At 41.7% G+C, this 15,356-nt stretch overlaps 1 protein-coding gene across 3 annotated transcripts in view; it reads left to right on the forward strand.

Moving 5' to 3' along the window:
• The window catches only part of SEMA5A (semaphorin 5A), a 397,867-nt gene that overhangs the window by 300,082 nt on the left and 82,429 nt on the right, over nucleotides 1–15,356 (forward strand). For all 3 annotated transcript variants that reach the window (XM_059694805.1, XM_059694804.1, XM_059694806.1), the window contains 3 exons: nucleotides 3,089–3,374; nucleotides 6,211–6,346; nucleotides 11,800–12,004. In XM_059694805.1, the coding sequence (XP_059550788.1) occupies nucleotides 3,089–3,374; nucleotides 6,211–6,346; nucleotides 11,800–12,004 (627 nt within the window). The remainder of the gene's footprint in view (nucleotides 1–3,088; nucleotides 3,375–6,210; nucleotides 6,347–11,799; nucleotides 12,005–15,356) is intronic.

Consider the following 15,356-nt stretch of genomic DNA (forward strand, 5'->3'; position numbering starts at 1 on the left):
AACCTCTGGGCTTTAGTGTCTTCATCTATGAAACGGAGAATGGTCCAGCATTTACCTCTATGATTCCTGTGAGTTTAATGAGCATATGAATGGGGGCTCTGAGCTCAGAGCCTGGCAGGGCAGCAGCAACACACCACAAATATTGTTAAATCATAGACCTGACCTTGAGCTGGAAGATACCATGACCAATCCCTTTATCTTTGTAGCTTTTCACTTTCCTACATACCAGAGATATTTACTATGTAGTTTTCATGCTACTTGTCCCCAGGTTAGTAGCAGAAGACGGTGGTTGGGAGAGTGTATGATATAGCTTGTGGTCTCTGCCTCATGCCTTATCCACATGTACTGGTTACTGTCATCCTGAGCTAGACATATCTAGTCTTGGACCATCTTTCTTTGCTTTCTCTTTTTTAGATAAGGTTTGTTGTTGTTATTGAAGATGATGATGGCTTTTTGTTTGTGTTTCGTGCAATGATCAAATTGTAGCCTGGTTATAGGAGCCTGGGTGCAGGACCTCTTCTGAAATGATTTAGCCTATTATTTCCTTTATGAGACAAATATAATTTGTGCTTGTTCTGTATCTTAGCTTTGGGGATCTGCTTCAGAGGTACTTCTCTTTTGGAGACTCATAGTGAACATGGTTTCAAAATTTCCCCCAACATTTTGCTTTATGTGCCAACAAACACCAGTCAGAGGTATACAGCCTCCTGTTTTGTGAGCCTCTCTCCAGGATATAAAGGCATGTTGTAACAGTAAATATATATATTTTAAATATCCAGGTTTAAAGCAACAGTTATCTAATAGTATGTTTGGCAGTATATAGGGTGTCCCAAAATTCACGCAAGATTTGAATTTTGCGTGAGCATTAACAACATCAACAACAAAAAATAAAAGCCTAATTTTACTTGGTTTATTGAATCAGATTCTAATATCTGTTGCCCTTTGATTTCAATCCCTTCAATTTGATAAGGATTACCAAGTACCAGTTATTCCCCAGGAGCAGGGACAATGAAGACCGATGAAGACCACGGCTTTGTGCATGTGCCAGCAAAGCTGTGGAGGCCATTTACCCGATGTGCTATTCCATACATAACCCTATACTGTATACTTTATGAATCAATAAAAAATTTACAATTTTTAATTATAAACCCGTGTTTTCTATCAAATTACTCTTTGTGTGACTTTTGGGACACCCTATATATGTTAAAATCATTTCTTATAGATTTCTCTTTGTATTACTTGCTATTCTTAAGTGACTTAAAAAAAAACATAATGGACTGAAGAGAAAAGCACATTAAATATGCAATTTAGATTATTTGCTGCACTTTTAGAATGTAAAATTTAATTAAATTTAAATACTTTGTGAGGACAGAGAATGTATGCCTTGATTGAAAACTAGCTACAGTCCTTCTGGAGAGCATAGTGGAGTGCTCAGTGCCACCTTCACGATAGCCTCTGAATCAGTGCCTACATTTCAGATCTGAGGTGAGCCTGTTGTGTGTCTTACTCTTAACATTATTGGGTCATGTTGTAGCCAACCATATTTGTAGTTGTCCTGCCAATAACATACCTATTGGTGCAATCTGACAAAGTCCAAGGCCTATTGAATTTCCCCCCAAAACTAATTGTCCCTGAAATGTGTTCTTGTGGATAGTAGTGGTCTGTAACTTTCCATTAATTTTGAACACCAGAAGTTATTGCTATACTAGAGGCCCGGTGCATGAAATTCATGCATGGCTAGGGTCCCTAGACCTGGTCGGGGATCAGGGCTGATCAGGGCCAATCGGGGCCTTCCAGCTGCTGGCTGGGGCCTCCCTTCCCTGGCTGCCGGCTGCTGGCCGGGGCCTTCCTTCATTCTGTGCCACCCCCTGGTGGTCAGTGCATGTCATAGCGAGTGATCAAACTACTAGTCTCCCAGTTGAACACCGGCAGGGACAATTTGCATATTAGGCTTTTAGATATATAGATTATTCTAATTGCATCATAAAATTCAAACACTTGATGATTGAATGAAAAATTCTTAGCAAGAGGGAAAATAAGAATCAAACCTGTTTATTAGAGGTTTTTAAGATGATTATTAGGGCATTTCTGTGTCTGAGAGGGTATCATCTGCATTATTGATAGGCTTAAACACGGAACTATAAAGACGCACTTTCAATGTTGTATGTAAAAATTTAGTGGATACTCTACATACTTCCTAAAGGTTTTGTCATACTTCTGTCATTTCAAAATTCCTATTTTTAAGCGAATTATGAGACCAAAAAGGTGCAGCCAGTGACTCTGTCTCAGTGCACTGCATTTCTCTAAATGGATGTGCCAGCAACTCAGAAAAAGAAAACAAGGGTTAATCCTCACAGTTGTGTGGTTACCATAGTGATGGGAATTGCTAAAGCTAATTCAGGACATAACCTTACAGTCTCAGTTATTGCTTCGGTTTTCAAAAGTGAAAAACATTTTTAAAGTCCTTATTAAAAGCATACAAATTATGTCTGGCACACGTGTATATTAGTAAAATTCAAGAATTTTGTTGTCTTATTATATAAACATGATATTAGCCATCTATACAGGGTGGGGCAAATTTTGGTTTACAGTTGTTTGTATGAAAAGTAATAAAATAATAAATAATAATACAAGAATAAGCTCTGTGTTTCATGTATTCACAACTGTAAACCTACTTTTGCCTCACCCTGTATTCTGAATCACATTTCATCTTTTTAACCTTATTTCCTCTCTCTTTCTGAAGATTATGTAAGATTATATACTTTTGTATTATCTACAAATACAGGAATAGGTAGGTTATTTCTTTAAAGTATACTGCCCATTCGGTATTACTGTCATGTTTGTTTGACCCTGCATTAATTCAGGAAGCTCAACTGTGGAATTATTAAGGGTCATTTATTATCATGTAGAACCTGTGTACAGAGTTCCACCCAGAAGCACAGAGCAGTAAGATGTTCATAGGGCCCCCCATTCATCCTATAAGATGTTTACACAAAACCAAGCCTCCTGGGAAGAAATAATGAGCAGGCAAGACCTAAAGAAATAGCGTATTGATGTTGAGACTTTTCTTTTTTCCCATTATTTCCAGAACCAAACTTCGTGTCATCTTATGCCATCGGGAATTTCACCTACTTCTTTTTCCGAGAAAACGCTGTGGAGCATGACTGTGGGAAGACCGTGTTCTCCAGAGCTGCCCGGGTCTGCAAGAACGATGTGGGGGGGCGGTTCCTGCTGGAGGACACCTGGACCACCTTCATGAAGGCCCGCCTGAACTGCTCCCGCCCTGGGGAGGTGCCCTTCTACTACAATGAGCTGCAGGGCACCTTCTTCCTGCCCGAGCTGGATTTGATCTACGGCATCTTTACCACCAATGTGTACGTAACTGGAAATAATTGCTTTCCCTGCTCTTCTACTCATTCTGAACGAGTCTATTGTTCTTTGACCTTTGTGGTTGAAACATTGCTTTAAAAAGAAATCTTTCTTATTTTACTGGGATAACAGCCAAACATTTTTTTTGTTAGTATGAATTAAATGTTGTGCTAAGATCTGTGACTTCTGAGACTGGTATTAGGGAAATACAGCTAATCCAAAGGTTTTGCTCTATCCTTATTGTAATAGTAGCATCCAATTGTTCTGCTCTAAATTTGTCCTTTCCGACTTGCCAGTGTGTTCTTAGTACTTTATGAAGTGCTGGTATGTATTAGATGTGTGTGTATGTTTTTCTGTTTGCATGTTATGTATTTGTCATAATGAAAGCACTGTTGTCTGGAAAGTCTGGTCGTTGAGATAATGTAACTCTTGACTAAACCGCGGCTCATGTAGGAAATGCACATTCTTACTTTCCCAGAGTTGATTTGAAGCCACTGTTCTAGAAGATGGCTATCCTATGCATTTCTAAAATGATGGTTATGCTTTTAAAATACTTTTGAAAAAATAGCATTTCTTTTTCTTTTGTGGGGAGATACTCTTAGCTTCAGAACTGACACTGTTTGGACTAAATGAAGTGTATGAAGTTTCTGATCTTTCAATTCACTCTGATCTGGTGGACTGGAGCACAACCCCATTCTCAGCTGATGTGCTGTGATAAGACTCAACAAGTTCACACCCAAGCCCAGGCATCACAGATCACACTGCCACTGGCCTCCATCCTTCTCACTGTTGGCAGTGAGCAGGAGGATTCCACAGCCTGGATTCTGTTTGGATCACCTTTGAAATTTTAAACTGTTAACATAACAGTTTGTACAATAGCCCAATATTTATAGCCAACATAAACGTTCCGAATCAGGATGGGTTGAAAGTGCTGATAAATGTGGTGGGGTGACCAGCCACCTGGGTTTGTCTGGAATTGTCCTGATTTTGGAGTTGGGGAGAGCCCTGCATCCCGGAAAACCTCTCAGTTCTCAGTAATCTGGAATAGTCCATCCCCCTATGACATCTCTTGGGCCTCTAAGTCTTTTTACTTTTTCATCTCCTCTGCCCATGAATCTGCATTTTACTTTTCTGTTGATCTTTCCCTCCTGATCTTTCCACTGCTGAGCTGAAGTGTTAGCATCCACTTGATAAAAGCATTGACTCCATGAAGCAACTTCATTCTGACATGAAGTGAGAAAAATAAGACTACAATGAATGGCTCCCTACTCAACACCACCCCACCATGAACATCTTTATTGTAAATCTAGCTTTCAACCCCAGAGGTTATTTTCCTCCATGATAAGTTTCTTTTAAAAAATCAATTTATAGTTTCTGAAGTTGATTTGCTTTCCAAAACCTTTTTAAAGAAATAGTGTAGGCTGCATAAGATGAATGTTCCGTTGTTCAGTTGACATCAATTTTATACACAATGGGAACTTGGCTTCATTAGCTGTTCATCCCCCTAGCTCTGGGCTCAAATGAATAATTTAAAAAGTTAGATATGTACTGTGCCTAGGCCATTCCAAGATGGTAAGTGATCAATATAGGTACTCACAAAAAAATAAGTTTCAGACTATTGTTTGTTTTGTGTTGTAAACACCCATCATGTTGGCAATCAGCCGATATATAGCTTCCATACTAGCAGAGGCAGAATTTCTAGATCTTTCCTTTCTCTATCGAATATTTATTCTCACTGGGTCTTGGGAACAACTTTCTAATATATCATCTATATTCCCACAGTGTATCCCGCTTTTCCTCCATCTTACGTCTCAGCCTTGATCTTACCCTCATTCAGTAGCTGGGTGCCTTTGGGCAGGTGTGTCAGCCTAACTGCCCAGTTTTTCTTATCAGTGATGGTCCCTTACTTTAGGACAACTAAGTGAATTGGAATTGGTAAAGGCTCTCAAATGGTGTCTGGTAACTAGTCTGTGTATGTCAAACAAACCAAGTGGAAGGAAGGCAGATATTTCTGTTGTGGAGTTCCTCTGGAATTTCTTTTGATTCAGAAAAAAATAATTGATAAGTTGACTTATATTGGCTAAGACTCTTAACAAGAAAATTTAAAACCAAAGCTGAGCTCAAATGCAGATCTATTTAGCCAAAAACTATCTTGCTGTTTCCTTGCTAGTAGAAGGTCATAAATTTCTGAGGGCCAGCAGGTATGCATCTCTACAGAGCTTGGAGTCTAAGTTATGGCTTCAAGATGTCAGTGCATGCTCAATTTTTTCTCTCTGGCCCTTTTTAAATTATTAACAAATACATGAAGGGTGTCTGTCAGGAACTTTCTGCAAAATGCTTTTAGTTGATTCTTTTTGCAAGGTTTACAAATAAACACAAATGTCTGGGGGTTAAAAAAAAAAAAAAGGAGCACTGGCTTGGCCCACTGACCGCTAAAGTCACCAGATGACCAGGGGGAAGGGGCCATGCTAGTTGCTGGGAGGCGCCTCCACTGGCAGAGAATATAGTCTTTTTCCTCCAGAATTTAAAAGGCATAACATAGAGCTCTTCAAAATCCTTGTCACTCGGTTGTGGCTGAGTGAATTAATCCTACCCGGCAGGATTACAAGTGCCATAACTGCTAAATAACCCTGTTTATATGCTGAAATGTTTGATCTTCCACAAAGAAATCACAGAGTGCACCATCATGGCCCCCACTTCATCCTGGGGGTGTGTAAGAGGCTGGGACCTTGAGATTCTCTAGAAGGTACTTTCCCTGGGCGGTGACCTAGCGTCTTCGGGAAGACAGTGGTTTCTGCGGGACTTTCTGACCTTCCTCTTCTTGCTCTTCCTCGGTCCCAGGAACAGCATTGCTGCGTCGGCCGTGTGCGTCTTCAACCTGAGCGCCATCTCACAGGCCTTTAATGGGCCCTTCAAGTACCAGGAGAACTCACGCTCCGCCTGGCTGCCGTATCCCAACCCCAACCCCAACTTCCAGGTAATTTCAGGGGGCATTGGGGTACTCAATCAGTCATCACCCTTAAAAGTGTGCTGAAACCTTGTAAAGATGGCTGGGACAATTTAAACTCCTGGTGGAGCACAGGCATCTGTGAGCTCCCCTGGCCCCTCCTGGACAGTCCCACACTGGGCTTGGCTCATGTGAATGGACTGAGCCTGTTGTCAACTGAGCCTTTTGTCAATATGAGGAGCCTGGACCAAAAAGGGCCTTTTGTGGGCTGTGATGCCTCAGGCTGGACTGGAAAAGGGCATCATAATGCAGCAGTTGGGAGACCAAGCCCTAATTAGTGCTAATGATGGTGGACTCTGCCCCGAAGCTCTGATCCCTAATGAATGATGCTCCTATGAATGGGCTCCAGGGCACAGCCGTGGAGATGCACAAACAGAATTGGAGCTCTCATTGCTGAATGTGGTGAGATTTCCTTTTTGGGTAAATGGGATGGCATGGGGCAGCTGCGGGGAAAGGAGAGCAGATGGAGGCCATTCATTCATAAATCTTAAAATTACAGGGCATTCAACTGATAAGAGGCTCTGCATGCCATTCAGTGCAGTCTCTAATGTGCAGAGGAAGCTGAGACCCAAAGAGATTCAGATTTACTGTGGTTTGGTTGGCCAGCAGGTACATGAGTTTGCTGGGCTGCCGAAACAAAATACCACAGACTAGATGGCTTGACCAAAAGAAGGTGTTTTTTCACAGTTTGGAAGCTGGAAGTCTGTGATCGAGGTTCTGACCAATTCTGTTTCTGGGCAGAGCTGTCTGCCTGTAGACGGCCACCTTCTCACTGTGTCCTCCTGTGGCCTTTCCTCCGTGCACCTTGAGAGACACTGAATCTATGTGATCAGGGCCCACACTTACGACCTCATGAACCTTAATTACCTCCTTAGAGGCTCCATCCCCAATGACAGGCACTCCAAGGATAGGGCTTCAACGTAAGAATATGGGGGAGACATAGACATTTAGATCATAATAGTAGGCTTCTCTTAAGGGCTTCTCTTATGACAGAAATAGTCGTAGGATCCTCCTCCTCCCCATGGGTGTGTGTTTAGTACCACCCAGTTCCAGAAGGCGCTCAGTGCCTCGCTGCATCATGTTACATGCTGGCAGAAACGCTCTGACCCTTAACAACATCTCCAGGGTGACAGTCCTGCCAAGGACACTGGGGTTAGTGACTGAGCTGGGGCCCCAGCTCAGGTCCTTCAATGCCAAGCCCAAACCTTTGCCTACTAAAGGACCATTAGTTATCCTAATTAATCAGTCCCGTATCCAGGCCTCCGAATTCCGGTTGGTTGATCATCCCCACACATACAACCTTTGCCTTTGAGAAAACTGGGGGTATGGAAACATTCAGTTGTTTTACACCTTACTTCAAATTCGGCAGAGATTGTTCAATTCTAATTGCTTTGAAAAAGTTGGGTGTTTTTTTTACATTTTTAAAAAAGAATGGGATTGAGAATAAAAAGGGTGGTTATACATCCTCTTCACCATTGTTTTCTTTACTTGGACAATATACTTGTCATCTTTCATATCATACTTTCATCAATAAAATGAGGAAAGAGTGATACAACTATGCAGGCATACATATTTTAACAGTAAATATTTATGATATCAATTAATGTGCATTGCTTACTGCATAATTTACATGATGAAGATGACTCTTAGGGACCATTTATTGGGTGCCTCCTCAGTGTCACATGTTGCAAATGCTTTATAAACTTTGTCTTATTTTCTACTCTCAGCAACTCTGTAAGGGGGGCATCTGTATCCACACTTTACACATCAGGTAATTGAGGGCTCAGATTTACATTTATTATCCTAGGCTTGCTCATGAGAAAGTTCAGTGCTGGACAGAAAAAGTCCTATTTGGGGTCAGATGAGCTAACAGGGGGAACCAAACCTGCAGTAGTCAGTTTTCCTGATGACATACATGGTTTATATAATTATTAACTCAGCACTGACTCTTGGCTTCTTCGTTGCATCTCTGTATGCAAATCACACCCATGTCCAGATGAAATGTAACTGTTTAAGAAGGCCCTTTGTAAAATCCAGAAGGTGAAATAAGCCACTCCCTTTAATAGAGACCATTGCAAAATCCTGAAGGTTAAAAATGTTTAACAAAGATGCTCACTATATTTAGAATATACTTTTAATTCCTGATGCTAGTATTGCAAAAGTCTTCCCAAAGAACAGACTTAATAAACTCTGGGAAGCCTTACCGCCTCCAGGCAGGGGGTAACTTTTAGCTCCTTTATCTGGATATATTTGTAGCCCAGGAATATCTGCTCCCTGCCTGAGGCCACGGGCATGCGGTTTTATACAGCCAGTGCCACACTGAAGGGCTTACATTTATGAGATGGGAGTAGGTCCAATCTTCAGTTTAATAAATGAAACTGTGGACACTTGGCTCTCACTTTAGGCAGGAAGCTCGCTCAGCTGAGTTTTTTCTTCTTTGGGTGGCATTTAAGATTTGTGGGAAAGTAAAGTTAACACATTAGGGTGGTTCTTAGTATAGCTCCTAGGACAGACATGTTCCAAGTGTTTGCTTTAGGCTCACCTTGTTTGAAACCACACTAGCTTAGGCTTTCTTACTGAAATTTCTGAGACTCTCTACACTGACATAACGTGGAATAGGTTTTGAACTAAGTCCCCCTCCACTAGTCATGTATAAAGGGCTTTATGTTTGTAATAACCAACGGTGAGAAGTGGTTAGCTTTTTTATTTATGCTTTTATTCTTGTTTGCCTACCAACATTTGGAATTTTATGTGGTACTTACATACTAGAAGTAGCTATTAATTAGAGAAGCAGAGAGATGTTTCAAGTTCAGGAAGAAGTATGGGTTAGGAGAACAGTGCATAACCTTTCAAGATTTAATACAGAAATCTCAATTGAAAAGGATAAAGAAGCAACAACTATTTATTTATCAATTGCACTAGAAACCACTGTAGGTGGTGCTGCAAAACCCTGCCCTGTGTGAGGCCGCTGTCCCCAGTCATCCAGACCCACTGCCTTACAGAAAACATCCAGACCCAGTGGTACCCAGCTGTGGCGTACAGACTGGACTTTTCTGGGCAGTTTTCATTAGCAACTATCAGAAATGATGGAGCTGAAATGCACAGTACACCTGCTCTGGTGGCCAAGCAGATGAGGACTGAAAGTCCAGCCCTCTAAATCACAGGGTTGTTTCCTCTGGCAACCAGCCCACATCCTTAGATGCTATTCAAAAATCACCTCATTAACATACCAAAAGATGCCTTTATCCCTCTCATCACTTAGGAAATTCCTAGGGTTTTAGGAGCTCTGTGCCAGAAACAGGAAGAAGACCAAATGTATTATTCGTATTAGAAATCACAGTATCACAAGGCGATGACTTAAGTAAGATATGAGGTCCGGGAGTAACAAGGGGTGATTGGTGATCCTGCTACACAGTGCTAGCCCAGGCACCACCAGGTCTCCCAGATCTCCTGATTCCTCATGAGCAGTGAGAGCTCCTCAAATTCATTGTCCAGATTTTTATGATGACAATCTTTAGAAAACACTGTACATACAAAACAAAACCTGTGTGCAAAACCTCACCCAACAGGCGGGTTAATTAAGTACTGCCATTGATTTAAGGAAGAGTAAACACCAAACATAAAGTCACTCTCAGGACTAGAACTCCCCTGGATAGACTTCTGGCCACATCAGGTAGAGCTGTCTTTCATTTTGCAACACATTAGTTAACAGGTAATGGCCCTGTCCTTCAAGTGTTACTACTATATGTGATGTTTATGTGAAATCTCCTAGCACAGTCCCCCCTGGCTGAAAAGCAACTGCTAGCGTATTCACCCATTGATTCCTTCCTTCCTTTATTTATTCATTCATTTCCCCCTGGCCAGTGCAGCTCAACGGACCATAGAATTGCTGTTCTTCTACAAGACAAATGCATTGACCAGTTACTGTGCCAGGCATACCGTCTCATGCCTTGGCATTTACAAGCACTTGCAATTAATTCACAAATGCTCTACACTGGTTATCTCAGTCGGTTTCACAGAACCTGTAAAGTGAGCACAGTGTTTTTCTAGCAACTTTATAGGCAGATGCAGAGGCTGGGAAGCAATGTATCACCTGAGACCACATGGCTCTGTGGTGGCCAAGCTAAGCCCTTCACCTGACCGCATGTGGTCCTGTTGCCTGGCATGTGAGGTGCCCCGCAAGGATGTGCCTTTAAATGAGGCATTGGACCAGACTCAAAATCTATTTCATTCCAAGATTCTCTAATTCTACAATCAGCTATTGTTTTATGGCATGTAGGACATTTTTATCAAGAGCGACATAAATATGGTTTTTAAAAAGCAATTTCCATCTTACCTGTTATTGAACCAGGTATTAGAAATGGCATGTTATAAAGGGTAGTTTCAGATGGTATGGACAGGGAAGTTTATTTTTATCAAACCGACTTATATGAAGTTCTGGCAAGGATTGGCCTTTATTGGAACTAGGATTTAAAGTTTATGAAAGAAATGAGAAAGGTCGGTGGTAATTTTCTAATTCTGTTCTCTGTCCCAGGAAAGCTTTGCTTTCTTTTCTATTCCTCTTTTTCATCTCCTCCTTGCCAAAGAACATCCTACATAATACCTGCCAGCCTCTGCAAAACCCAGCTCTGAATTTAATTCTCAGCAATTTCTAGGCCGATCCTCCGCCCCAACCCCCACCACACACACACAACTGCATATTCTAGATTCATCATTATATATTTTCTCCGTCTGAAAACATCTTTCCTTACTTCCTTCTTCTTTCCCTTCTTTCACACTTTTCTCCATCCCCATCACCCTCCCTCCTTCCCTTTTTGAAGACAATCTCGTTATTCCCTCTCTTTCTGTAAATTTGCCATGTTATTTCTCATCTTGTTTCAAAAAGCTTGGAAGATGAGTGCAAAGTAATGAAGCCAGCACAGTGTTCCTATTGCCCAGGAGAAAGATATTAAAATGGTCTAATTCTATCTCCGTGGAATACGTATCTTGCTTATGGACCCACTGCTCCAATAAGAAAACTAATAAATCCGTGTGCTGTATTTGATTGATGCATTTTCAATTTGGGTACCTGATTGTCAGACAGATATAAGAGTGTGCATTTAGTCAGACAGCTCCCATATGACTCAGCCGGCAATGTGGATTCTTATGCATACGCTGTTCAAATTAAAGTGAGCAATGGCTTCCACTTCGTTTATTCTTTTTACCTTCTTTTCATCCATTTATGATAAAGTGGAGAGACTCTTCAAATATAAATTCAAATCTAAAATGAGAGTGACACTAGGGTGGGGACTTCGGGGACAGTGGAGAAATGGGCATGTTTGCACAGTTCAGTTATTCAGTTTCGGAGTCAGTCTTCAGCCGGGTGGCCAGGATCACTGGGTTCCAGGTGGCTGGCTCCAGCAACGGCCTGTCGTCCCTTGCAGTGTGGCACGGTGGACCAGGGAATGTACGTGAGCCTGACAGAAAGGAACCTGCAGGATGCTCAGAAGTTCATCCTGATGCATGAGGTGGTGCAGCCCGTGACTGCAGTGCCGTCCTTCATGGAGGACAACAGCCGCTTTTCCCACATAGCTGTTGACCTGGTTCAGGGCAGGGATGCCCTCATCCACACCATCTACTTGGCCACAGGTAAGTGCTCTCCCTTATCTTCCTCCCTCATCCTCTGTGCTTCCTTTGAGAAATCTTCATTTCTCTCTCTCTCTCTCTCTCTCTCTCTCTCTCTCTCTCTCTCTCTCTCCCCTATATTAGTCATCATTTTAATTGGAGAAACAGTGTCTTATTTCTTAACTATTGTTCTTTAACTTAAAAGAAGCCTTCTTGGGGCAAGTGTAATTGGGATAACTGAAGATGATGGAATTTTTTAGAGGACATTACTGAGTGAAATATTATCCTAGAAACTTCCATCCTCATGGGGACAGCCAATAAAAAGACCACTATTAAGGAAAAGGTGAGAGAGGTGATGACAAGTTTAGGCAGCGGGTGTGTATACAACGATGTGGTAGTGAGAGCGAGGGAAGCTCCTGTAGTAGCTGCTGGGGGGTGGCTTCTCCCAGGAGGTGACATTTAAACTGAGAGGTGACTGAGGAGGAGGAGCTGGCCTTGCAGGTGCCAGATGCAGGAGTGGTCAGCTGTGGGCAGGGATGTGGCCATCAGATCACAGAGGAGGCCACTGGTGCCTCTGAGGTCATTCTGAGGGAGGGCTGAGGAGGAAAGGAAAGGAGCATGGAGGAAGTTAGATGAAAACAGCTGCTCTGACTGAGGCTTCCAGAAGCTGTTCAGTGAAGGCTGGTAGAAGATTGATCTGCTAGCCTGAAGTTTTAAGACTTTGTTGTTTTAAGAGAAAATGTACAGTTACCACTCCATGACAGTATCTGCCTTGTTCACTAAAGTGTATAAAGGAACCATATCTCTTTTCTGCCATTTTCATCCTTATTTGCCCTCCAGATGCTTGGCATATTCTAGATTGTAGAATTAATGAACTGGACATTTCCAAAAGTTTTCCTAGTTTTTCTTCACAAATGTTCTGATTGATGCCACAGAGAAGAGTTTGGAACTCCAGGAGGCTGTTAAGTTCTTCATCGATACCTGGAAGGGGGGTGGCAAACAGGAGATGGGCTGGTCCTGAGCAGGCCTGGGCAAGTCAGTGCAGAGCAGCCGGAGGCCTCTAACTGAGAATTCTGACCTTTTTCACAACCAAGCCCATAAAAAGGTGAAGTTTGCTTCTGCTCTGAACTTCCAGTGATTTCCAATGACACTCTCCTACTTTAATTGTGATGGTCTTTTAATTCAATCTGCCATAGCAAAATGGCATATACTGGGTGGCTTAAACAACAGAAATGTGTTTCTCACAGTTCTGAAGGCTGGACTTCCAAGATCTTCCTGGTAAGATCCCTTTTCCTGGTTTATAGAAGGCCATCTTCTTGCTGTGCCCTCACATGGTGGAGACAGAGATCATCTCTCTCTAGTCTCTTATAAGGGCACTAATTCTATTCATGAGGGCTCCATCCTCCTGACCTAATTATCTCCTAAAAGCCCCACTTCCAAATAGCATTACTTTGAAGAAGAGGAATTCAACATGAATTTGGGGAAGGCATACTAATTTAGTCTATGGCAATGAGCAACTTGCTCTACCACTATTTAAACATGCTCAAAGGAATGAAATATATATGGTATGTTTGAACAGAATCTAAATCAAATCAAAATAGACCAACTTAGATAAATTATAGATCTGAGATGAAATTATAGTCAACACCTCTGGCTTTTAATTATTTTTATTTTATTTTTTAAATATATTTTTTATTGCTTTTTGACAGAGAGGAAGGGAGAATGATAGAAAGTTAGAAACATCAATGAGAGAGAAACATCGATCAGCTGCCTCCTGCACACCCCCTGCTGGGGATGTGCCCGCAACCAAGGTACACGCCCTTGATCAGAATCGAACCTGGGACCCTTTAGTCCGCAGGCCAACGGTCTATCCACTGAGCAAAACCAGTTAGGGCAACACCTCTGGCTTTTTAAACAGTACAGCCTTCAAGAAACTAACTTGCTTGCCCAGGTCTGTTTGGAATGATCTCTCCCTACCACACTATAACCAGGGAATTAGTTCCGGTTGCCATAGGTCCAGCAATTCCAGGCTGTCCGATCCTGTCTCCAGGTTTGCAGTTGTGATTCTGTAACCATACACCATATGCCATTCAGCAAATATGTCTTACAGAGATACGTTTTCTGTTCTACAGACCTTATTTTTGGCTGTTTTATTCTACTGCCTATTTACAAATTGAATCATGGCAAATACATGAAGATATTGCTGACTCAAGTTACAGGTTGGGATATGGGGGAAGATTCCACACATCGAATATTTCTGCAATTTCCATGTCTCATTGGTCAGGGTATTTGTTAAACTCAAGGGGAAGAGGAGTTTGCAGTGGGTGAAGGTCCCTTCCAGCAGGGAAACAACCATGGATTCTTGGGTCCTAAAGAGAGTCCTACTCCAAACCACATGTAGGGACTCAGGGCAGACACACAAAGACATCTTTTGGTGACCAGATACACAGAATGCTCTTGAGTTCGTTTAATCTAGCTTGGTAATTCTACCTTTAGGACCTCTATGAATTACGAATGTCATGTCTCAACCAAGGTCTGGATCTTCTCATTTATCCTTGATTGCACTGATTACTACATTTAGAAGGAGATTTCTTCTTTAGCAAGTTTTAATTCATAATAAAATTTAGTTTTAAAAGATATAATTTTAATGAATCAGTATATAAATTTCTTTTTTATTTCCAAAGTATGGATATATAAATATGAACTATTTAAAAGAATATCTGAAAATTTCTATCTGTTTTAACTAAACCTGTTAAGAGCTGCACAACTCCTCATAGTAGTAGGGATCACAAAGATTAGAGATTCTGATTTTTAAAATTCAAAAGGCTTATGTTTACACATCCTTCTATTGAAATCTTGCCCCAGTAAACTTAAGTCAATGCACACCATGTGCAGCACATCCTGGAATAATGTCATTTGGTTCAACTTTGTTTCATTATAATGTTGAAGAGACAAAAATAAAAAATAAAAAAATCACGCCCTAACCGGTTTGGCTCAGTGGATAGAGCGTCAGCCTGCGGACTCCAGGGTCCCAGGTTCAATTCCTGTCAAGGGCATGTACCTTGGTTGCAGGCACATCCCCAGTAGTGGGTGTGCAGGAGGCAGCTGATTGATGTTTCTCTTTCATCAATGTTTCTAACTCTTCTATCTCTCTCCCTTCCTCTCTGTAAAAAATCAATAAAATATATTTTTTTTAAAAAATCGCTTCTCCCCAAGTGTGCATGGGTTTTCTCCAGATGCAGTGGTTCCACATCCCAAAGATGTAGGCATGAGGCGAACTGGCTTTTCTCAGTTGTCCCAGTCTGACTGAGTGTGGATGTACATGAGCGCCCTCTGATGGGAGGATGTGCTGTCCAGGGTGGGTCTCTCTTGTACC

Source organism: Myotis daubentonii, chromosome 4, assembly GCF_963259705.1.
Source record: "Myotis daubentonii chromosome 4, mMyoDau2.1, whole genome shotgun sequence".
Lineage (NCBI taxonomy): Eukaryota > Metazoa > Chordata > Mammalia > Chiroptera > Vespertilionidae > Myotis > Myotis daubentonii.